Below are 25,279 nucleotides of genomic sequence, written 5' to 3'. Positions count from 1 at the left end.
ACACAGATGGGAACAGTGGGAAAGAAAGGGAAGCTTGACAGGATCCGGTCGGCATCCCCTGCCCTATGCCCGTTTGATGGTTGGTATTACCTTTTCGTTTTCCTTTTTTATTAAATGAACAGGGGGGTAGGATTAATGGTACCCAAAAAAAGAACAAAAACATCCGTTAGCAGCATCAACCAAACAGTAGCCTGGAATGAGGATAGTGTTGAGATCCAATGGACATGAGCAGAACAACACACCTCTGAAGTTCTGAACAGAATTACACCACAATGCTGTCAAAAACGCTCCAAAACGTACAAACAAAACAGGATGAATAGATACGCACATGAGAACATATTGACATTATGTACTAGTTATTGTATTCGAAGGAACCAAAACTAAATTGTACAAAAAGTAAAGTAAAGGAAATGGATCATGCTGATGCTCTGCATCGTTGGCTTGATACCAACCAATCATTTCAGGGTGTAAGACTTGGTATTGGCAATGTGCATTTTGCTTCAACATCTGTGTTTCTTAAACCCACAGTGAAAAGTCATCATGTTTAGTGGTGGTGGTTGTTTCAGAGCAGGAGGGATCGACTGTCAGACGGAACTGCATTACCCCCATCCATTAATGCTTTTAACTTAAAGATTTTGGACCGTACTTGAACTTGGATGGACCACAACAATATCCATTTATGAATGACAATTTTGTGCCGACTCCAGACTACTGATTACTTAAGGAGTTTGGCATCCTCACAAATTAAGATGACTGGGGCTTTTAGTCCACAGATAAAACCCATTCGATAGTAAGTAAGTAAAATGTGGAAATTTAAATAGTTGATAGAACAGTGTATGCAACCTTGGGTTTGAGAAATGCGCTATACAAATGTAACTTGTTATCATTAGTATTCTGTACGTGTATGGCGGGTGTCAGCATGTGTACGCCAGTGTGTGGGTGTAGGTGAGCGTGTGTACCATCAGCGGTGTTATCCAGCATGCTGCAGCGACTCTGTCCCCGGCTCATGCCCTTGACAGCAGGGGGCAGGTCCAGCCTGGAGCTGGAAGACGTAACATCTGGAGGAACACTGTTCTCTGGGGGAGAGGGAACAGGGAACCATGTTCAACATTGACTGGGCTCTCCAGAAGACCAACGATGCTGTAACTGAGGAAGGGTATGTAACGATATGATTAAAGATGAGATATGCTTTATCAATCCCAGACGGTAAATTAAAGCGTCACAAAAGTAAGTATGGAACAGCAATAGGAATTTAAAAAAAAAGATTAGCGGAGAGAGTTGAGCAACAAAAAAACAGCATATTTAGCATTTGAAGCATCAAGAACTATCGCTTAAATTGTTAGCACAGTAAAGTAGCACGTCCAACGAGCAGCATGTCTCGGGGGGGGGGGGGGGGGTACCTATCCGCAGGTGGGCCAGGACGTCGACGATGGCGGTGGAGGGTTGGGGCTGGGGCTGGATCTTGGGCTCGCCGTGGGAGAGGGTGGAGGAGGCGGAGGAGGAGGTGGAGGAGCCCTGGAGGGAGCGGTTGATCCAATAGTCGGGGCTCTGCAGGCTCTGGGCCAGCGCCACGCTCAGAGCCGCCTGCCGCCGCAGCGAGCCCTCGTCCTCCGACGCCGAGGACGTGTCTGGTGGGGGGGGGAGAGCAGAGGGGGTGGTGCTGTCAGGGTGGGGCTCTGTGGGAAAGCGCCGGATGCTTCTGGAAGGCCCTGCGTCCGTTTGAAAAGGTGCCGTCGGTTAGATTTAGGAGCGGTTATTTGAGTAAGATTTGTTAGAAAACGGCATAGCCAGCCGCCGGGTCTTAGCGTTTCGTTAGCTCTGAATCCTGATTGTAGACCACGCCTGGCTGATTTCTGACCAATCAGGGGATGGCTTACGTTATTGGTTCGGGAATCCCATCTTGCCTGTCAATCACAGGTGTGTGAAATGAACCACTTCTCAAAAGACGGAGAAAGCTCCTCTTTTAATACAAGATAAGGAAAATATGATCGTTTGCTTTTTTAAACAACTGCCTCAACTGAAAAATGGATGGTTATGTCCCCCGGAAGCATGCAAATATCCACATTGTTCTCTGACATCAGGATAGGTGACACATTCATACATTTAAAAACCCAATGAGGTGTACCTGGAGGTGTGCAGTTTTCCACAGGAGACTGGACAAAGGCAGAGCGTCTCTTGGTAGGCATGGGCAGCCCCATTTTCTCTTCTTTGTGCTTGGCCAGCGCTGCCTGCACCAATTCTGTGTGGATGTCTGTAAGAAAAAGAAGAAAAAGCGAATGTTTATGTATGTGCGTGTGTGTGTGTTCCTGTGTGTGTCTGTTCATAGGACTGGGCGAGTGCATTTTGATATGCATTAGGTTCTGAAGGTGTATCGGTAGGTGTGTGTTGCAGTACCTGATCTGTAGCGGTCGTCCCTGGTCCCTCCACTGCGGTGACCACGGTGGCTCCTGGGAGCCGAGGAGGTAGAGGGCCCCGGGGCCTCCGGACTGGGGCTGGGCTCTGCACTGTGCCCCGGGGTGAGCTGCACATCAGGCAGAGACAGCTCTACACCTTGGGAGCCACATAAGAGAAACTGAACATGCTGCTCATAGCAGGGATACATCGCCAATGCTACTGTAATGGAGTAGGTTCAAGTACATTAAAGTTTGTTTCCCTTTGAGCGCCAATTTGTTGATTCATGACTGGTATTGTACATCTTCTGGTTTAAATCCTACTACAAACAAATCTCATTAAAGCTGAAGAAATGTGACAGAATTTGAATTTTGCACCAAAACATTTCTTAGATACACTGACGAACTGTATTGAAAATGAGATTCATTGACCAGCAAGGCCCACTCCAACGAATCAGAGTAATTCAGAGAAAGAGCACAACCCCCCGGCTGTCAATCAACTTTGTGCATGCGATTCAAGGCTAGCATAGCTTATTGAACATATAGCTTGCTAGCTAGTAGCAGTTGCTGGTTGGAAAGATACTTCTTGGTAAGATAAACATAGCTGGGAAAAATAATGCGGAACCTCGTAGTGAAATGTGAGAATGGAATATATCTGCAGTCCTGCTACACTTGTCAAACTCAATCACAGTAGACCGAGTCAGTGGTTCAATGTCAATATATATTTGGTGGCCAATTAAAATCAAAACAAAACATTTGCACCCATTGCAGCTTCTAATCAGATTATACTTCAAAACTTTTTTGTTTTCATGACATGTTCACAGACTGATTCCCAAAATGCTTATAAAGTAAATGCATTCATTTTGTGTCGACTAAATAGTAAGGGAAAATAAGAGAAAAACTAAGTTTAATGACAAATGTAACACACAAAGAGCTGAAGAAGAGTTAAAGAGCTGTAAGACAAAGTCTTTAGAATGTGCCCTAGATTCTAGGAGGCATGCTTTTTGCCAACTATCAAAAGTGAAAGGAGGTCTAGCAGAATCCTTCACAGATAAAGGTCGTGGAGGCCCATGGAGACTAACCAAAAGGATAGGAGGTGATCATTCAGCTTTAAGCCTCCCAAATACCAGCTCCGGCCAGAAGAACAAGCCATCTTAGACGAAATCCCTCAACCATGTTCATTAAAGAAATAAAAGCCCTGATAGTCCAATGATTGATCAGTAGATATATATATATATATGCAAAGAATTTATTTTTTGCAAAATAAATAGAGATTCATTATTAAAAGGCGGCGCTAGCACTAGGGTGGAAAAACATAGTCACAGATAATGAGCCATGATTTATCCTTGAGGCAATATGTATAAACATAAATCTAATGCACATCTCTGCCACAAGATGGCAGACCAAAGCCATTGGGAAAAGTAACAGCACTACCGATTAGCTACAAAATGTTTCTGATACAACACAATCAGTTTTTAACTTTGTAAAAATATCTAATGTTTCAGTAATGAACAATCATGATTTTTAGACTCCCGTGAAACAATACAATGATGCCAATATCTATGTACACCACCAGATTTATCTCGACAAAACTTAACACAAAGAATACAGCTGGACAGTGTAGGGAGGGGAAGATGACTCTGGGGAGGGAGTGAGGCTTACTTGTTATGTGAGGGATGTAGGGGGTCAGTAGCCTGGATCTCTTCTTCTCATATCCCTTCTGGGTGATGTCACCTAAGAAAGAAGACAAAACCGCACTATTTGGTCAGTCCGAGCAACAAACTCACAAACAGTGTGTGCGTGTGTATATGAGCAAACACACGTACTCATATAAATTAACCCAGGCAGACAGTTGTTGCACAGAACCAAAATGACACACACACTCCTTCGGCTAGCACATTTCCAGGGGGTTGAGTTATAATAATCCTCTTTGGCCAGAGTCTGGTTAATTGCGATCGGTGGTTTAATCCCCCCCCCCACACAGGCAGTTGATTAGACCATTGTTTTACTGAGCATAAGCTGTAGCGGACAACATGACAAGAAGCAAGGACACAGACACAGACACAGACACAGACACACACACACACCCCGAAAACACGATTACTGTACTGGCACTGACACTCAAGCTGGTGGAAAACAATAGTGGGGAGATAGCAGGTCGCCCGAGAACAGCTGTGGGGCAGTCACCAGAACCCTGGAGGAAGCCATGACACGCCGGTTGACATGGGAACCCTGCCTGCCTAGGAAGGGGTGACGCTGGCAGGGGTGATGGGGTTGTTGGGGGGAGGGGAGAGACCTGGCGGGGGGGGGGAGGGGTGTTTGTCCTTGGACTGGCCAGAGAGGGGCAAACGAGGAAAGTCTGCTGAAATGCAAATAAACAAGCAGGGAATGGTGTTGGTGTGGAAAAGGGTACACACAGCAGAGCAAAGTGAATTTACCCAAATAAATAATACGGATCTGCCGACAGTACACACACAGACAACCCATGTTCTCTCCCTCTCCAGTTGTCCCTGCCTGCCCCATTTTTGTGCATCCATCTTTAAAACATCTTCCTGTATGCCCCAGGGATATCCCTGCACTACTGTTGCGCGCTCCTCCCCCCCCCCCCCCCCCCCCCCCCACACTGCTTTCTCCCTGCCACCGGCCCCAAGATACAAGTAAAGACAGACAGCAAGTCAGCGTGTGAGCGAGCGAGCGAGGAGAAGGAAACAAGAGAACGAGAAAGCGAGATAGACAGACAGATAAAGAGACGGTGGTGTCTTGAGATGCACGTGTGAAAACAACAATAGAACAAAAATCAGAAGGAGATAGGATTGTCAAATAGGTGTGATTGTGTAAGAGCCGGAGTTGGGAATCAATGGCAGGTTTCCTCGATTCAGGTGCATTCTAGAGGCTATTGGAACGAGGCCTTGGGCACAAGTCTCAACAATCTGCCAATCTAAATCTAACCACACAGACACACAGAGTCAGACATACGCTTGGACTGAAGTCGTGCAACTGATGAAAAAGAAACAAAGTTCCAGTGAGGATAATGAAATAATGAGCCAGCCTAATGGGGTAGAACAAGCCTAAAACAGAGTAGGAGAATAGAACAGAGGAAATTCAAAGTAAGAGAGTGAGACTAAGCAGGGGGCCGATAGTGTTTGTTAGGGAGAGCTGGAGAGATGGACTGTGAGAGAGATAGACTGTGAGCGATGGGGAAACTGCTTTGTTATTATCTAGTGGGGAGGACAGGCAGCATTCAGCAGAGTTCATGCCCGGCTACACACAGGCCTGAGAACCTGGCTATCCTGGAGTGCCAGAAAATAACCCCTGCTAGAGTCAGCGCGTCCAAGACAGCCTATCTGTCTGTCTGTCCGTCTGTGGTTCAGCTTACAACAGCCTGTCTGTCGTTCACACCATCTGACTATGACAGCCTGTCTGTCTGTCTGTCTGTCTGTGTATGATGACCCGTGTGTCTGTTTCTGATTGTCCGTTTGTGTCCATCTGTCCGGCCGTCTGTTTGTCTGCCAAAGACCAGAGGAACACATAAGCAAGCACATGAGAAGTGGCCGAACACACACACATACACACACACACACACACACGGAACACTGTAGCCCCATTGTCATTGTACTGCTGCGTTCTTCCAGGCACTTCACAGCACCATGGCCCCTTGGAATGATGCAAGGAGAGTTAGAGAGGAATGAGGGATGGAAAGATGGAGAAGGCCAAGGAGGGGGGGGTGAGCGTTGGTGGTGGTAGAGGTAGGAGATATCATTGACGCAGACAGAGGTTCTCTGTACGCGTCGGGACGTGACAACAGACACAGAGTGGCACAGAGGCCGGCAGTGGTCAGTGGTCAGACCGCGTGGGTCGGGCTCTAGGATACAGAATACAACACGAGTGTCAGTGACAGAGGGCCAGCTGTGGCAGCTACTTGAAAATAACAGAGCAAGATGTGGGCTTTGAGAGGGCTTGGTCTTGTGTTGTTTTGAGGGGGAGTGCTTTTGCACCAGCCCAGCCAAATAGCGTTTGTGTGTGTGTGTGTGTGTGTGTGTGTGCGTGCGTCTGTCGATTTGAATAAATAGAGTGTGTGTAAGTAAAGCGGGAGGTCAGGGGGACAGGATATGAGCCTTACTCCACCCTGCGGTGAGTGAAGCCAAAACCTTCTCCCTGTGTCTGTGTAGAAAAGGAGGAATGTGCTGATTGGAAAACGGCCTGTTAACGGACTGGGCCAACTGGCCAGACACAGCGCCCCATTGGCCAAGAGACCCTCTGCAGGAACTGTTTGTGTGTGTGTGTGTGTTTGAGATCGGGAGCATGTGTGCGTCAGTCTGTGTGCACAGCTGGTGCGGGTTAGGTGGTTCTACTACACCGTGAAAAATAATCGCTGATTGGCCTGAAAGGGCCAGGGACAGCCCAATGTCAGTGAGATGTATGTCAGTGTGTCAAATTTGCATGTGTGTGTTTTCTTGTCAACATTAGAAGAGGACAACATCAGCTGACATTAGATGTGTCTACAGGATTTATGGACGCACACACGCGCCAACACAAAGGGAGTCTCCTGTCGTACAGTACACCTCTATGGATGCAGATGGGCGGACTGAGACAGCTGTCCTCGAGCTCATTAAAAAGCGACATGGCAGTGACCCGGTGATTCCTCCCTTAAGCGGCTGTTGTTGACCCCTGACCTCTTGGTAAAAGGAAGATGCATGGTCCTCGCTCATTGCTGACAGACTGGCCTAACTTGTATTATACCCGCAAACACGCACGCACACACGACTTCACAGACATTATTGACGTTTCATATTGTGACTTCATTCGTCTTGAATGAAAATGATTAGCCATGGCTGTATGCACTTCATTTGGGGAAAACAACCTTTAACAGAGGGCAACCCCGACAGAAACAAAGCATAATAACAGCAAGGGCGGTGGGCCAAGTGATAAACAGAGGCAATTCAATTATTTCAGCTGGGAGATGATTGTGATTGGACACAGGGAGATGAGAGATTTGCAAAAATGAGCAGTCGGTATATTCAGAGGGACCCAAAGTGTCTAATGACTTATGCTTATTTAGAGGGTTGGGTTTAACATGGAGCCTCAACACCCAACCATCGGTCCTTCACAGTTCACAAGCTGACGCACCTGCTCTGGCTCTTGGAGGGGAGGTTCGGGGCACCAGGGTTGCCTCTGAATGGTGTTATTGGCATGTTTATAAACCATGTTTATGACCCATTATCCTGCAAGAGCAACGACTGCTTAGGGGCACAATTAATCCAAACGACGGCGTGTATGACCCTTCACCACTATTATTCAAACTGAAGAAACAAAGGGTTCTTGTTTCTTCAGTTTGAAAACAGGGCTTCATGCTAAATAAAGAGCCGTCTTTTAAAGTCCACATAAGGCGCCAGTCCTCATAATGCAACATGTCAGCTGATCTAATTTGGTCCGTGTGCTGTCCTACAATGTTAAGCTTGCAAACAAGTGTCATATTTGCCAATTACATTTACATGCAGAACTGGTGATGACCCTCCTGGCCCCAACACACACACACACACACACACACACACACACACACACACACACACACACACACACACACACACACACACACACACACACACACACACACACACACACACACACACACACACACACACACACACACACACCTATTTGGCTCTGGGGAGGAATTCACATCGCATTCATTTCTCTTTAAAAACAAGAGTTGTGCGTGATCAACAGAAATGTTTCACTGAATTGAGGAAGGCAATTTTGAAAGCCCAGAGGAGAAGAAGTACTTTTCTATTGAAAACACATCGGGTTAGAATGATCCCTCATAGGGCTGGTTCGAATAAATAATTCAAGCTTGGATAAACTTTCGGTTTTCCCCACCGAATATTTGAATATTCTGATTTAATTTTTAAAGATTTTATTCAGTGCTCATCTTTCCTTGCCTGAATTTGAGCCTGTGAAACCTGTTCTGTTCATGTTTATAAGCCCATCATTATTAGTAGGTGGCGTTCTTTGGGATCTCTTTGCTTAGTTTAAACATTGAAATATATTTACAAAATACGTCCATTATTCAAACCCTTCTGAAACAATTAACCCCTTCGGCTTTCCACAACCTCTTATTTAGAAGCGAGCAACTGCTCGCATATACTGGGAGTGCCACCAGTTTTTTTGATAAATCAGATTATTATTACAACCAGTTGTTTCAAAGTCGGTCGATCTCTGTCGGTCTAGCCGTTTCTCACACTGGACGACACAAGTCATCATCCTATCAAAGTATTGGAATAGTGCTTGTATATCAGAATATTAAAGAAGGATCATTTGGTTATCCCATGTTAGGCTAGGCCATTTTGACGATGGCTACCGTAACCTCCACCTAAGGGTTGACGTAAAGTGTTCTCGGACTCTGACTTATTAATTGTTTTATCCCTAGGGTATTCAGATTAATGGTTAACTAGCATACAACCTGCGGATCGAAAAATGCATAAAAAAAAAGTAATCAAATCATTATTAATAAATTTGTATCTTAAAAAATCAATAATTGAATCTTGAATTTAGATTTCAATTCTAACTCACAAACAAATACCAGACAGTATTCAGAATTTCGGTTCAGCACTAATCCTCCAAGATCTTCCCTAATCTGTAATCTCAGATTACACAAACACCAACATAGATTTACTAGTTTCCATATACAATGATCCAATCTCTCCATCTGGCAACAGTTGTAAAGGAAGTGTTGGAAGGTCAAATAATAATATCATCCGTCTTCTAAACTGTGATGCAGGACTGTCTAATAGGGATAAACTAGGTGTCTAATCAGTAACTGTGCAAAAAAAGAAAAGAAGGAAAGGCGGTCGCAAAATTGAAGAATTTACACAACATAAGATGAACAATACTGAATTGCTAGTAATAGTCCGATGGACAGAGCAGTGGAAAGGTAGCCATCTGAGGTCCATTGAGGGTACTTTATTTAAGAAATTCGAGAACTGGACGGATGTCAGTTATGTTTGTGAGTTGGTTAAAATCCGTTCTATGGCTTTCAGTTCACATCTCATTGTAGGATGGTGATGAGGGATTAATCAGACAAAGAAATTATGTATGATACCTAGTTGAATTTTTTGTTAAAGTGAAAGATTAATCCATAATTGGATAAATGCCCAATCTAATAGTACTGATATTTCAGGTATTGCTGTGCAAGTCTAACGGCATGACAACACAGTGAAAAAAAAATCATCAAATCCAGTTAAACAAAGCTTGATCATCTTTACGAATGGTATCTTAATTTCACAATAACACAGAGTCGACTCAGAAAGCCATATTATTGAATCTTAACACAAACACCCAAAGGATATCTGAAGCTCTGGTTTAATTGCTTATGACTAATGCCAGATACAACGTCCGTCATTGACTATAATTTTATTACATTTCATTAAAAGAAGAGCATTTATCATTTAAAAGTGTCACTCAACAACCACAGAAAGCTTTATGGGTTGTTAACAAACAATAACTGAAAACACACAGAAATACAAAAACACAGGGGACAGGCGAAGAGGGCGTCACCTGCAGGATCGTATTTTTAGAAACTATTGAGCTGAGAACGAGGCAGACTAGGAACCAAAAAGAACAAACAACATTATCCAAATAATGTGTCCAAACCAGATGCTGTCACTTGCCACCTGCCTATCAGTCAAGAGGGTTGTGTAATTTCACCTTAGTTACCCGACAAGGTTAACAGAGGGGGGGGGGGGGTGTGTGTGTGTGTGTGTGTGTGTGTGTGTGTGTGTGTGTGTGTGTGTGTGTGTGTGTGTGTGTGTGTGTGTGTGTGTGTGTGTGTGTGTGTGTGTGTGTGTGTGTGTGTGTGTGTGTCTTTTCAGGACATCTAATCATGCTGGTGTGTTTAATGCAGAGGAAACACACACCCTTATATTTAGTGTACTTCCTAGCCATTAAAGGACTACTTAACACTGATACATAATATAAAAAAAGGGGGCTAGTTCCCAGGGCTCTCTCGCCACTGCATCAGCATGTCCCATTTAAAAAGCAGGCTACAAATCCACTGGGACGAGTTCACTTGAGGGCACCAAGATGGGCAAATCTATGTCTAGGGAGTAGGTTAGAGAAAACCATTGGATGTCGGAGGGTGAGTGACTGAGAGTGAGTGACAGAGAGTAAGAGAACCATTTCAGCCTAGAAAAGCCTCAGAAGCATGCATAAAACCTTTAAGTCCTTGAGTCACACTGAAAATACTTCTTGACCATGTGAGTTCAAAGCCCAGCTCACTCTACCCTTCCATGCCAGCACATATTGCCACATCCCGATTAAACTAGTCCGTTTACTTGGAGCATTCCCTGGATAGCTGTGGCCTCGCAGCAATTTAAGGCTTATGGCAAACCAAAGCTATATAACCGACATACATGAGACCGACATGATGACATGCTGATACATGAAACCGAAGACTTTGGAAAAAAACTAATGGCTGAAAGTAAAAGCCGAGATGAATCGTGGGATAGGTCATAACTAATAAAAGGAAGGAAGGAAGGAAGGAAGGAAGGACCGAATGAGAGGAACACCACAAGGCACTGCCAGCCAGCAATTCAGACTAGTCCGGCACGCCAGAATGAAGCATGAAATCACTTGAATAATTATAGCCTTCTGCTAAAAGGAAAACAACAAACTAGGTCAATTGTGTGTGGTTTATTAGATTAAGTTGAAGATCTGCAATGTAAACTGAGTCGGGCCGCTTGGCTCTGTAACAAGGCTGTATTCAGGACACACAGTATAAATACACCTAAACATTATATCAACCTCACGGGGAAAATTATGTTTCTTTCAGGCTTTTGAAGACACTTTTGGGATTTAGATTTGGCATCCAGGCCCATGCAGGGCTCCTTTTAAGCCTATATGCGGTGTGTGTACATTTTGCGATGGCTGAGGCAGCACTTTTAGATCACAGCTGTTGGTACAATTCGCTGAGCTAACTATGGAGAACAGAACAGTTTAAATAAAAGTGCACCAAGCCAGTGAAGATGAACCTGTATATTATACTGAGAGTAGCAATGACTGCCAAACCAACTCTTACCCTTGAAGAAATTCCCCGTAAACAAGTGTGACCGTACTTAAAGTGGGACTTTTTCATGACACAACATTCAGAGCAATCATTTTCAGTCTAACTTTATCTGACTGAATGATGATTTTTTTTCTACAATGTGTTCCAGTGTTCAAAAGTAACTGTTTACAAAGAGGTAATGAATTTGGAACAAACTCTTTTGCGGCAAGTTTTTAAACAGATCTCACACTGGGTAGGACTTAATAAAGAAAATGTTAACAAGAAATTGCAGGCACCCACTGTTCCATATAGATAGCCTATGACTAGTCTAGATAGTGGAGTAAACAATACATATCGCTGTTAATGAGAAATGTCATAGCGCTAAAGATAGTGGCACGGAAAGCATCACCACAATATGAAGCCTGCGAAGCTCCAAAGAACCGATAAAGAGCTATACAAATATGGCACTGAGTAATAATTCATTTGAAATGGAAAAATACATAAGAGAGATCAATGTGTACGGCTTTTATTTAGTTAATTGTGAACTTCAAAGTGATGTTTCTAAGGCAACCGGCTGTCCATCAATCTACAACACCATTCATAACTTCAGACATTACACACATTAAGAAACGGCTGGCCTTCTCAGCACCTTCCAACTGCATTACAATACCACAATGAATCAATTGTGTTACTCAGAAGAACACCACTATATGGTTTTGGGATTTAAGATAAAGTTTAAAGCTTTTACAAAGAGACATCACCAACATGTGATAACAGGGGGGGGAGGGGGGGAGTTATGGATGGTCTATCACTGAGTCAGATCAGTAACGTCATACAAGCACCGACGATGTACTAGTTCTGTTCCACGTTAAGAGATATACAAGCTAAACAATGTCCTCAATGAATCACTTTATGGAGGTTACTGTTGGTCAAAGGAGCCACACTGTTACCTGGACACATTCCAAGGACATTCCCCGGTTGGTGTTTAGGAATAACGTTTAAGATATTTATAGCGTGATGGATGAATAACGTGCCGTCATTGCTACTCTCATTGTGCTTTATCTTTGCTTTTCATCTTTGTGAAGTGGTGGGCTTGCAGGGTAGTAAAATCCCACAAGCATTGGGCCTATATGTAATATTTTATGCTTCCAGCAGGTTAAAAGGTTACAATACGGCCATGCACTACATGTGAACAAAACGTTGGTAATCTTTTAGAAAACCCTTATTGTCGTTGTTTGCAAATGCATCCTTTTAAACTTAGGGACAAGCTGTCGCAGTTATATTGGCCCGGCAATTAGTTCCTCCACTATCCACATGTCCAGCTATGACAGTTGGGTCAGTGTCTGCATTAGGCATGGTGAGGTTCACACAGAGAAACCCCCCGTAAAACAAATACAGTGTCACTAGGGGAGTTATTTAAAAGTACATAAATAGGTTTGGAAAGTGTAGGGTTGGCATAAGTCTGGTAGCCCCATGGCACTGCTTCCTTTACAACTAGTAACTATCGGAAAAAATTGCGGGGCCGATTTGGGTGGCTCGGTCCGTGCCCGAGCTGCGGAAAAAGCCGCCCTCCGGTACTGAGAAACCACCAGAGGCAAGCACACACCGGACCGAAAATCGGCGTCGGTGACATGAGTCTATTTGGTGTGGTCGCTCAAATCGGCCGCGTCGGCGTTCATTTCAGCCAATCATGTGTAATCGGCCATTCGAGTCGGTCATACTTTTACCATTCTGATTGGTGAAGGGCTAGCAGCTTGACTAGCGAATCAGTGAAGCCCGGAATTGAGGATTGTAAACATACCAGATAAACAGTGTAATCGAAGAAGATGTCAACAAACTCTCTCAACGCATTGTTTGGGATCGTTTTGATTGTTGACCTTGGATTGAATAATGTTGGACCTCACTCTCTGCTGACAACAGTGACTGGTGATGTCAGCGTGCTCTGTGTTTTGGTCTAGAGAGGACCTGCTACTTCTGGTTTTCGTGTTTTTTGGCCCACAATACAGATGAGCTTTGCCTGTTGTTTTGGAGACATTACATCTCGCGCAAACGCGGAACGTACGGCGTCGGCTGTAATCCCGTAGGTGTGTACCGCCCATGTCGGCGTTCGAGTCGGCCAGATTAAATAGCCCAACTTCATTTACCGACGCGAATCAGGCAGTTGGTCCGGTGTGTGGTTGCCTCAAGGGCAGTGTTGGGAAGGTTACTTTTAAAATGTATCCAGTAATATGTAACGTATTCCGTTTCAGCACTCAATCTGAGTATTGTATTCTGAATACTTGGATGACTTCCACATTGAATTGTGTTGGAATGCGGTGTAGTGTAGGAATGCGGCATCAAATCCTGCTTACTAAACAGGCCAATTCTGGTGTGTTCTTCTTCTGTGTTCTGTGTAAGTCTCCCTGAAAGTGAACTATTTTATATAATTTGCTGTAGTGGAACAAAGACTATAAGGGTATGTTCATGCGAAAGATATTCGCTATTACATCTAAAAATAAATCACTGAGCTAAGTGCATAGGTGGTGTTGCCTATAAAATCGCCTTAAAATAGAGAGAGAAGATCGTTCAATCATCTGCATTTTTATGTGTGTTTTCCAGCATACGTTTTATGTGGGTGTCTGACTGTCCAAATTCCCAGACGTTCCGACAATTTGCTGCTAGTCTTGGAGTTACCGCTAATCAAACATAATAATTTCCATAATGCGCGCGGCTGAGCGGGTGCCTGTTACGTCCAAAGAGGCATATGCTTTGTAGAACTGGATCGGTACATGTATTCCGTTACTCCACCACACTGCTTAAGGGCCTACACTAACATGGCTGTTTGAGCATGCCACTGACTTGGGATCCTTTTATGGTGCACCGCCACTTCCCTCTCCTGTGCGGTTCGCTTTCTGACTTTGAATCAACAGCCAAACCGCCGCAACGCCGAACTTGGCGCCCGTCACGTCAAGTTTGATGAGCCGAGGCAGGTAAAAGATTTCACCTCCAATAAATTTGGGTTAATTTAAAAACAGTCAGTTATTGTTAACATGTAACAGGGGAAGAAAATGTACCAAGGACAAATGGGTTCATTGTAGGGATGCAAACAATTAATCGATTATCGATTAATTGTCGATAAGAGATTACTCGATTAAAATAAATTACTTGCAATTAATCGCATTTTTAACCCGTAATTTTCCAACCATCCACGTGAGGGCGCGCTTGACGCCAGACGTACTTGACGCGCGGGAACACAAGCGGGAACACAAGCGAAGCAGAACAAGACAAACGGGACACTAGCTGTGTTCGAAATCGTTCCCTATCCACTCACTCACTATTCCCTATATGGTGTTCATGATATAGTGCACTATTTAGGGAACGAACAAACGAGAATTCGAACACTACGCTTAAGATTTCTAAACGTCATTTGCGTCAGTAAATGCGCCGGGTATTTGTGTGACGCAGACAGATGCGCCCACATCATGTAAACAAACCGGGCACTCACGACGAAAGCTGGAGGTTGTATTGATGTTGAATGTTACATTTCCTTGTTTAATTAATTTTGAATGTTAAATATTTAATGTTAAACCCCAAATAAATTGTTGACATTTGTAAACGAAAGCCTTCATTAAATGTTATTCGTTTTCGAGGTTATTCAGCTTCTTCTTTTCCTCCGGGAAAACACGACCGCATTGCATTGTGGTATACGGGAGTATCATGTAGGATACATCGTATGTACCCTATTTTAAGTCCACTATATAGTGCCCTATATAGTGGACCACTGAGAATTCGAACACCCTACAAAATGGCGTGCACCCTATTTAGTGCACCACATCCATGATAGGGAACGATTTCGAACACAGCTACTGACACGATGAAGAGGGCACAGTGTTTCCCACAGACCAAGGACCAATGTGTGGTGCGGGGGGGGGGGGGGGGGGGGGGGGGGGCGGGGGGGCGGCGGCGCACTCACTGACGTCTGCGACACGGCAACGCGGCCGTCAGTGAGTGTGCATGTAACTCCGCGTTTACATGCGGACACATCTGATTTGCATAGATGTGGAAGAACAGCTCAATCGGAATAGAAAAGTATCATATATATATATACGCCTCAATCGGTTCGGAATAGAATTCTATGCGGAATAGAATAGGTGGTGTAGTCCGCTATAAATACTTATTCCGATTAGTTTGGGGTTTAACTTGGAGCAGCTGCAGTAGTTCGCAATTGGTCCACTCCGTCTGTACTTTAATGCACACCGAACCTTACCGCTGTCAAGGAAATTGGATTTATTGCCTGATTCACGTCTTTGTTATTATCACTCCGTAGTAGTTTCAGTAGTCCGGTAACTTAACAACCCCAGCGTGTCCGGTTGCTAAGCGACGGGTGACATCGGTGGGTTCATGTGTTAGCATCGTCGTTCTCGCTCCGTGTGTGTGTGTGTGTGTGTGTGTGTGTGTGTGTGTGTGTGTGTGTGTGTGTGTGTGTGTGTGTGTGTGTGTGTGTGTGTGCGTGCGTGCGTGTGTGTGAATGACAGGGGGAACGAGTGCTATGCAGAGATGAATGGACGGAACGATTTTTAGATTTCCTAATCGCGTTATTTAAAAAAAAAAAAAGAAAAAAAAAAAAAGAAAAAAAAAAAGACAATCAATTCGTGGCGCTCGATGTTGATTCTGTGGCGCCGCGCCACACAATGGTCTATGTATGGGAAACACTGGGGCAAAACGGAGTGCAGTATGGAGCCACTTTAAGTTGGTTAATGACGACAAATGACAAATGTACTTATTGTAAGTCGCTTTGGATAAAAGCGTCTGCTAAATGCCCTAAATGTAAATGTATTTTAAAGTACAACAACTAAACGACTTCGTTGAATTATCACCTAAATGTGTCACATTCAGAAGGAAATTCAGGTTCTCAGAAGAATTGCCGCTTATCAATTAATCGATCATCGATCGATAAGATGAAACAACTATCGATTAATGAATTACTCGATAATTTGCATCCCTAGTTAATTGGATAAAACCTAAACAATAGTTAATATTATGAATGAGGGTCAGAGCGAAAGTGACATCAACGTGTCGGGTGTCACAGCAGAACTGATGCAGCCGGTGTATGGGGGGGGGGGTCACTGGGCCGGCACAGACCTGACTTGAGGTCTGCAGATTAGGGATCGACCGATCGGCGCCGATATTCGGCTTTTTGACACATATCGGGATCAGCCTTTTTTTTTATCCGACGGCCAAAAAGAGATCCATTTAAAACAGGGTTATTTTGGCTCTGATGCAGCCGCACCTCTCTGTCTGCTGTCTCTCTAGCATTGTCCCACCCACAGCACCATCTGATTGGTTACACGCTCTGGTTACACGCACGACGGGTAACAGCCAATCAGCAGTGAAAGCTGTGCATGTGCGCAGTGACACACACGGCGGAGAGTAGAAAAGGTTTTGTCAGAAAACCTAATAAACTCAATTCAGTCCGGTTTTATTTCAGGGAAGCACGTTAAGCGATGGTTATACTTCTGTAACTGCGTAATGCACTATCCAACTGCGTAACCACGGAGCCCCTCGAGCCCTTAGGCTTTAAGGTGAAGGCTGATTAGCTTTTAGCGTAACGTTAGCCCGGCGGTCCGCGTTCTCCTTCTCTGGCTCTAGACGCTCAGCTGAAACTAGCGAAACTCTAAAACTCACAACTACTTACGTTACTGTGAGGCCCAATATATTAGCAGCAGCTGTCTGTTCCTATGATAAACACTGATTATTAAAGTGAAGATGCTGTAGGCTATTTAGTGTTTTTAAACGGTTTAATCACTTGAAACAAGGTTGCTGATAATAATGATAGGTAAATAGTCAGTGATAAAAGTAAGAAGTGTCTGTGTGTGTGAGAGAGAGAGTAAAATTCAGTTAGTTTTATTACAGGGAAGCACGATGACTAGAGGTGTGTGTGTGTGTGTGTGTGTGTGTGTGTGTGTGTGTGTGTGTGTGTGTGTGTGTGTGTGTGTGTGTGTGTGTGTGTGTGTGTGTGTGTGTGTGTGTGTGTGTGTGTGTGTGTGTGTGTGTGTGTGTGTGTGTGTGTCCAACAGGATGTCCCTTTACGGTCGCACTGATGAACTACATCGTGTCAACGCGGTCGGTGGTGAACAGACGCAAGACCAAACATGAAAACAAGAACTCCCTTGGCCTTGCATGCATGACTGGTGGTCAGAATAGGTCACTTCTTCATCTCAACCGGCAATACCTGCCAACCCCTCCCTGCCTCAACACGGTCTTGCTTCCCGTTTTGGGATGAATTTTCAGTTTCATGCAAACTAACATACCTTGTCATCTACATTTTACTTTTACTTGAGTATATTAACTCTATCCGGACCGAACATTCCAAAAGACAAAGGGTTTAGGAGGACTTTACATTTGATAACCTGAACGTAAAAAAACTATTCTTACATGATGGCAACAATAAAATCAATAACTGATCGCAGCAGGGACGAAAATCGCAATTTACAACATTCAACAGCAAAAATAATTGTCCCTAGGAGATGGTTTGAGTCCAAATGGCAGCAGAAAGGTTATTTAGATGAGAGATAAGTTGAGATAATGGTACCTTACTTATCAAAGACAGGACATGTGAGAGTTTTAGAGGGCAGAATGTTTAACGGCTTTGCTGAGTCTCTACCAATATGGAAAGCTCATAAAGCATGCTCTAAAAAGGTGATTAAGAAACACTAGCTATCCGGGGTGTCTCCATCAAGGCGAGACCGGGGGTACCTTGCTGAAAACATTCTAGACGGGGCACGTTCTCGCCCTCCCCTGCCGTGGTATACCGTCATTATTAAACCAACCTGCCACCACGGTTACACAGATCTCCAATGAACTAAAAGGGCCATCAAAGAGAGCACAACATTTGCCCTCACTGACAGATGAAAGCAGCATCCCCTGGAAAGTAATGCAGTAAAAGGGTTGTCATCATTACACAAAAGCTCTTCATGACGTAGTCACACTGTGAGTAACACTGGCTTCATGTTAACTACAGTTTGTCTGCCTCTAAACAGCCAATTAAAGTATGAGAGAAGGGTGCCATTATTATTGAGTATACGGTGAAACCTGATAGTTCAGATATCTATAAAAGAGTTATTGGAGAAGGCGGTTGGAGCAGTGGGGGGGGGGGGTTAATAGGAGGTTGGAGGCATTGATGAATCAAAACAAAGTTCAACTTGTGCTGCAATAAGGCAGATCTTAGTTTTGAGAATATCCAGACAACGTTGGTCTTATTTGATTTGGCACACACACACACACACACACACACACACACACACACACACACACACACACACACACACACACACACACACACACACACACACACACACACACACACACACACACACACACACACACACACACACACACACACACACACTGGTCTAAAAGTGCTAATAACACAGAACAAGCCGACCATCTCCGTTTATCATAAGGAAATGACTAAGACCACATAGTGTTCCATTACAACAACAAAAAAGAGAGCTTAGTTGTTAACCCTTCCAGCTATTCATTCTATTAGAGAATTTGTTTAAAATGGCTGTGGTTAGTAAAGAGACCGGTATTGAAACAGTTACAATTTCTCAAGCTCTTAGGCGTGGGGGTACTCCATTAAATTAAGTGTATACGTAAACATCGTCATTTCAAGAAAGTCACATTGAAGAATTGAATTTCAAATCACATTTAAAATGAATGAGAAACTGTATCCGATTTCTCTTTTTTCTGCTCGTTAGACACAGTTTATGCAAAACAAAATGGCTGGATCCTTCAAGGTCCCGATATAAATCAATGTAACATCACCACACGTTGTGATTCCAATGATGTTGAAACATGATGCTGCTCTCCTCATTTCAAGTCGATGAAAAGACATCAGGCCAACAATGAACTAGAGTCGTCGGCATGGAGGGGTTAAAGAAGCAGAAACCACACCCATGTGTTTTCATAGCCTTTGTTTTACCTCATACTCTGGAGAGCTGAATTAAAGGGGTCCATGACTACAAGCTAGCCTACAACACAATGTGTTCTGTGGGGCCAAGAAGGGAGATAGAGATCTGTCTGGGTGGGGGTTTCCTGAGGACTTGCTGAAAAATGTATTGTGTCGCCTTTAACTCTAGTTCTGTATGATATTACAACAGATAAGAATTGGGCTGTGTAGGCCTACTCGGAAAATGTGATTGACAGTTGTGATTGGATGGCCTGCGCAGAAACAGACCTTTGTCTGTCTCTGTGAAATAAACCTTTGAGCTTAGTTTACCCACAAGCCCTTGCTGTGACCTGGGTTGTTTTCATTTACAGAAACTGAGGAACTGTCTCATATTTTCCATGCAGTCAGCGGTGATCAAGACTTGCGGAAGTCAATACAGAGAGGGTTCAAAACAGACGTTCCGAGATACAGAGAGAGAGGAGGAACTGGCAATGCTGAAGAAAATATAAAATCACCTGATGGTGAACAGTTGTGAGTGGATGCCAGTGTCTATTTCACAAGCTTTCAATAATTAACAAGCATACAGATTGTTGGTTCCGGCTGGACCAAACAGCTGTACGACTGGCCCGAGAAAGGCAGCTCTTCAACGGCTGCAGTATTTCACACCAGGCCATCGGGTCCCCATGTGACTCACATGTGTTAGATGGCCAGTTAAACAACGCATGTGAAACCATGTTCCCCTGTGTTGCACCGGAGCTGGCCGCGCCCTGCTCAGTGGTCAACACAAGCATGAGCCTCAGATTTTGTCACCGCACAAATAGAAGGGACTTCTCGGACATCCAAGAATGAGATGCGCGTCTTAAAACTTCAACAATGGCCGAGCTTTTGTGTGGAAGGGGGACGCTTGTTTTTTTTCATTCTGAGCCATGAAAGTGAATTTGCCCAGCCCGGCGGGTCTATTTATATTCACAAGAGCATTCTTCAGCATTAGCGCAGTCACAAGCACTCCCAGGCAGCGAATAGAGCCTGGCGGTAGCATGGAGGGCCTCTCCATCAGCGTTCAGTGTCTGAGAGCAGCAACACAACTCTACCCAGCTCCATTGTGAACCAAGAGCACTCCATTCGGTCCAGGAGGCCTCCGTCTCGGTGGATTTAATTGAGAGATGCAGTTGAATTTGAGGGGCTCAGTAAGTCCACTTCATGCAAGGGCTGGAGATGACAGTGCTATTCATTATTGATACCGCAGAGTCATCCAAGGAGACTTACAGTTACGGATAGTCTTTTTCAGGAGATTGTGAGTCTGGCTTTTTGCTTAAAATAATGCCTACAGCAGGCTGCATACACCGGGGATCGAACCCAGTACCTTCCATGGTCAACAGCCTAGTCTCCTAACTAGGCTGTTGACGCACTAACCACCTCACTACCCTACTTGCACTAAGTATCTAGCGGTCTGTGGATCTAACCTCCACGTGACTGCAGGATACCAGAGCAGTAGGTTGGAGGCTTGCGCAATCGCAGCGTCAGCCAGGAGATTCAACTAGGTATCTGATCCCATTCTTCCAAGTTGGGAGGCCGGATTGCATAGAGGCAACTAACTGGGGAAGGGGGCCTTGACACTGGGGGAGAGGGCCATTCATCCATTCAGCACGGTGGTGACTCATGGTTTCGTTGAGAAAGGTGGGCATACTGCTCGCTGACTGAGTACACATTAGGGCAGTACAGCCGTTCAAAAACAGGTTCTCTCAAGGAGTGTGTGTCAGCCCTGGAGTGGGGGACACACCTAACTCCGGTGAATCATGGTTCAGCAGGCTTTCCTTAGTGTAAACATGCCTCATGTCTCCACACACTGATGGTTTGGCTGTGGAGCCCACGTGGGACGCGAGTATCATAAATGTTAAAATAGTGCTGGGTTAAACGAGCACGCCTAGCACTTCCACATCCATGTTTATATAGACTCCTGGGACCCACAGGAATTCAATGTTTTTCGAATTATTTGTACATATTTCAGAAAGATTGTTTCTTATTAATCAGGTGAAATGACCAACTTTGGTTTTAAAGGAAAACTGTTTGCTGAACAGTTTTCCAGAACTGGTGAAAGTACAAACTTCATATTTCGAAATTGAAGAACTCGGGAGGGATGATTCTCTCAAGGAAAGTACCCTTACATTACAATGCGAGTCACCACACCATCAGGAGGAAAACAGTGTTTTTATAAATGTCTACGCTGTTTCAGCAATTTGTTTGGCAATCACATAAAGTAGGGGCTTTGTCGGATTGTATGCCTCAACCTCAACCTGAAAGAAGGAACATCACCAGCAGACGGACACAAAACCAAGTGATGGTGACGGTCCAACACTTGGGTTCTGGCATGTGAATAATTCAGCCTACTGCAGGGGAAGGCGAGGGGTCCACACTGTTCATTAACTATTCACACACATTCACCCTATCCCAAGCTCATGATATCACACACACACACACACACACACACACACACACCTGTGGTTTTGGCTCTGAAATCGACAGATGATTTGTCCCCAAGACCTGTTCAACCATAGATTTTTTTATTATCAAAAAGCTGATTAGTTCTATTCACCAGGTCAGGTTCTTGTGAACGCAGCCCTAGTATGAAATAGGGCGGCATCACAGCAATCTGGAGAAAAAGTGTTACCATCATAACACATTAATTACCATGTAAACCTTTGTGTTTCAATATGTTGTATATGATACAATGAACCACTTGGTATAATAATTAAAATAAATAACTTTCTATCTCAAAGTTGTATAACTAGGCTCAAAGTGGAAGCCAAGTAATCACTCTTAAGATAAGCCAACCAGACACATAGTGTGAGCCATGGCAGCAGTTTAATGGCAGTTTCCATTTGAAAAATGCGTCATCTTTTTTTATTCCTCTTTTGTGCTTCTGTTGTTGACAAGCCAGCAAGGAGAAGCTCTGGATCTGCTGAAACAGATCTGTTGAGCAAGAGGAAGTGTCCCGTCTGTCACAACTCTAATCTGTCTCATAAAGCATAACACAATGAATAGCCAGCTTGCCTCTAACCCCGACCCTAAGCAGTGCTGAGGTGGAGAAGGCTTATGACATCACCATGCTCTTATTAGGAGGCATTGTCTTAGTCTCCTCAAAGCGGGTACAGACTATGGTTAAGGACGCAGTGAAACACCCGCATCATGATCCTGCATAATGCATTTGGAATAGAAGCCGGCATTAGCAAGTGACTTCTAAATGCTGGGTGGGATTTTTGGAGAGGTGTGTGCTGACTTGTATGGCAGAAACACTTAAAGGAATCCCCAGCGGTGAAACAAAAAAGCACTCCAACTTGTCGTTAGAGTATAATGCATGCTCACACAGACTCGGGTGTCTCAATCGCAGAAACTCAGAGGAAAGTCGATGGCAAGGTAAAGAGTCGATTTCCATTTCATGCTTTCTTCAAGGGGGCGGAGGGGATGTCTGACTGGAGGGGCGCAGGCTGGCTGGCACACAGAGACATTTTAGTGCTACGACTTCTTCACCTCTACTTAGGGCCAAAGGAACCCACTCGCCTAATGACACAATGGGCACAGTCCTTTTCTGCTCCTTCCATACACTGGTTGACCTACATATAAAGCCATTGGCAGAAGAAAGTGTAATGCAGACATGACGATTCCCTTGACATGGCAAAGACCAGTTCAGTCCCTGCTGGCCCTGCAAAAATTCCAATGAATCATGCAAGCGTCGTAGTTAAAACACTCAGTGCTTAGTAAAATACCCATATTTACAAAGACATTAGCAGATTGCAAGTAATGACACATCCTTACTACCTCATACACAGGAGTCAACAGAATAGAGAAGATGACCAATGTCCGGTCAACGTCAGTTCCTACCTACCCTTACACTGGTGGAAAGATTACATCACACAAGAGGGTGGTATGGGAGACAACTGCTGCTGGCCGAGCTCCCGCTGACATTATAAACACTACACATCATCCTCCACAAGTATGACTGATGACCAGCTCCTCCCTGCCTATGGAGATTACTCTTCCCAGCTTGTGCACAAAGAACCAGTTCAGCTGAATGGCCTAAATGGCAGCAGAGCTCCTTGCCACGGAGGCTCGGACCAGCTGAATGGTGCTCATTGTGTCCCCAAAGTCACTGGGGGCCAGTAGAACTGAGTTGCTTTTTAAGAGAGCATTTGATGGGCCTGTGTTCTTCTCCAAGCAGCCCGACAGGCATTTCTGCATGGGTTTGCTATGAACACAGCGAACCTCAAACCCTAAAATGAAAATACTTGTCAAGTGTGCTTGGACAACGACTGAAAGGGGAGGTACACCCAACAGTAGCTGAGGGGTGCTCCGTTTAAGAACATGAAACAAAAAACAAGCTAGCCTTTATTCTTCAGGCAAATGTCAAGCAACCATGTAGGTTAGGCAGTAAGAGGATTGTGACTTGTGAATTTCACCAAAATAATGCAGTCAAGTTGTCACCATCAGGGGGATGTGCTAACAGTGACGTGACAGTGACCAAAGTAAGGGATGTGGCCAGCTGTTTTGGGGGAGGGGTTGGCTTTGATTTCATCGGTTGACACGTGTGTAAACAGAAACAAACAGACAGTCCCCCACTCTCATGGGATTGCATAAGAAAACGTAAACAAACAAACGTGTTTACATGCGCTCATAAGTATATAACAATTGTATTATCAAATGTGATTTAAAAACGTCTGAATAGTAAGCATCAAGCAATTTTGGAAAAGGCAAGTCACAGGTGAATTTACAGGTGCATGCAGCTCTCTGGTCCCATCAACAGTTTCTATGAGTACGATACCTGGAAACAAGGCCTATGCTAGTCATTATAACAGATCCCATCTCTGGACGGCCAAGAGGATGGCCGCAGGGCTTATCTCTCCCCACTAGCAAGAACCCAAAATGTGAGTCACAGCCGTTGAGCAATACAGTGTGTCAGTTCAGTGGGAATCTGTACTCTTCCCCTCGTTCAATTTGGAATACAAGTCGACCTAACCTACTGTATAAAAAGGATACCATGGTGAATGGATGTATCTTTACATATCTCAAACCAGACTACATTGTTTTTACCAATTTGGGAAAAAAATGTAATAGATCAATAACATTCACGGGACTGAAATAAGAGTGAACTTAACATGAATAGATTGTCGCTGAGAATGTCTCCCAGACAGCTAGACAGAGGCACGCCGGGCGGCGTCTTTGACATTCACCTCCATTAGTTCACTGATTTGTCCCAGAAACCTGATACAATGTACATAATATATCCTTAACTTGTAATGAAATGGCGGGACATAAATTCATGAAACTTGAGGTAACGGTTAGTCCTTTCTTTGCCCGATTCGGTACCGCTGCCTGTCATGTAGTGTTAGCTTATTTTCTCAGCCTGCTACCACATCTTGTATTAGCTTACAATGAGCCGGATGGCACCGCGTTTTCTTAAATACTATAAGTCCGCGTCGGCTTTTACTTCTTAAAGGAGTTCGGAAAAATACCAACGGATAGGTGGACATGGTAAACAACTTCCTTGATGTCTTCACGTAGCTAGACACTCACAATGAACAGCTAGCTTACAATCTGCTGTAGCATCAGCCGTCACCCATCCTTACCTTCAGATAGCTCCAAATCCAACTCCGCCAATTGGTCTCGAACCTCTTTTGGTACACCAGACAAATCCATGGCACGGTCTGCCATGACTGGTAACATAAAAACAACAGTCCTCAAATAAAACGTCAACCTTCTACTGTGAAAAGTACTCCTTGAGACACAAAACAAGCAAGGAATGAGCGAGACAATCCATTTGCACGACTAGCCCCTCCGCCATAATGGGGGAAACTCACCAATGGCAAAGAACGGTCACGTGACACCGTTTACCTTGCCTGTACGTTAAACACTGCATGCGGTCGG

The 25,279-nt window shown here is 44.4% G+C and overlaps 1 protein-coding gene across 3 annotated transcripts in view; it reads right to left on the bottom strand.

Moving 5' to 3' along the window:
• Positions 1–25,223, bottom strand: part of dip2ba (disco-interacting protein 2 homolog Ba) — a 46,431-nt gene extending 21,208 nt beyond the window's left edge. For 2 of the 3 annotated variants that reach the window (XM_060050808.1, XM_060050817.1), the window contains exons 1-6: positions 24,982–25,223; positions 4,053–4,124; positions 2,395–2,550; positions 2,126–2,251; positions 1,401–1,628; positions 960–1,076 (exon numbers count right to left, since the gene is read on the bottom strand). In XM_060050808.1, coding sequence (XP_059906791.1) covers positions 960–1,076; positions 1,401–1,628; positions 2,126–2,251; positions 2,395–2,550; positions 4,053–4,124; positions 24,982–25,078 — 796 coding nt within the window. In that variant the 5' untranslated portion in view covers positions 25,079–25,223. Of the gene's footprint in view, positions 1–90; positions 935–959; positions 1,077–1,400; positions 1,629–2,125; positions 2,252–2,394; positions 2,551–4,052; positions 4,125–24,981 lie in introns of those variants that run through there. The other variant, XM_060050825.1, reaches the window with a different exon arrangement.
• Between the last annotated feature and the right edge of the window lie 56 nt (positions 25,224–25,279).

The sequence above is a fragment of the Gadus macrocephalus genome, chromosome 1, assembly GCF_031168955.1.
Source record: "Gadus macrocephalus chromosome 1, ASM3116895v1".
In the NCBI taxonomy this organism is placed as follows: Eukaryota; Metazoa; Chordata; class Actinopteri; order Gadiformes; family Gadidae; genus Gadus; species Gadus macrocephalus.
The sequence above is the reverse complement of the archived record's forward strand: the minus strand, read 5'-3'. Positions and strand labels throughout refer to the sequence as shown.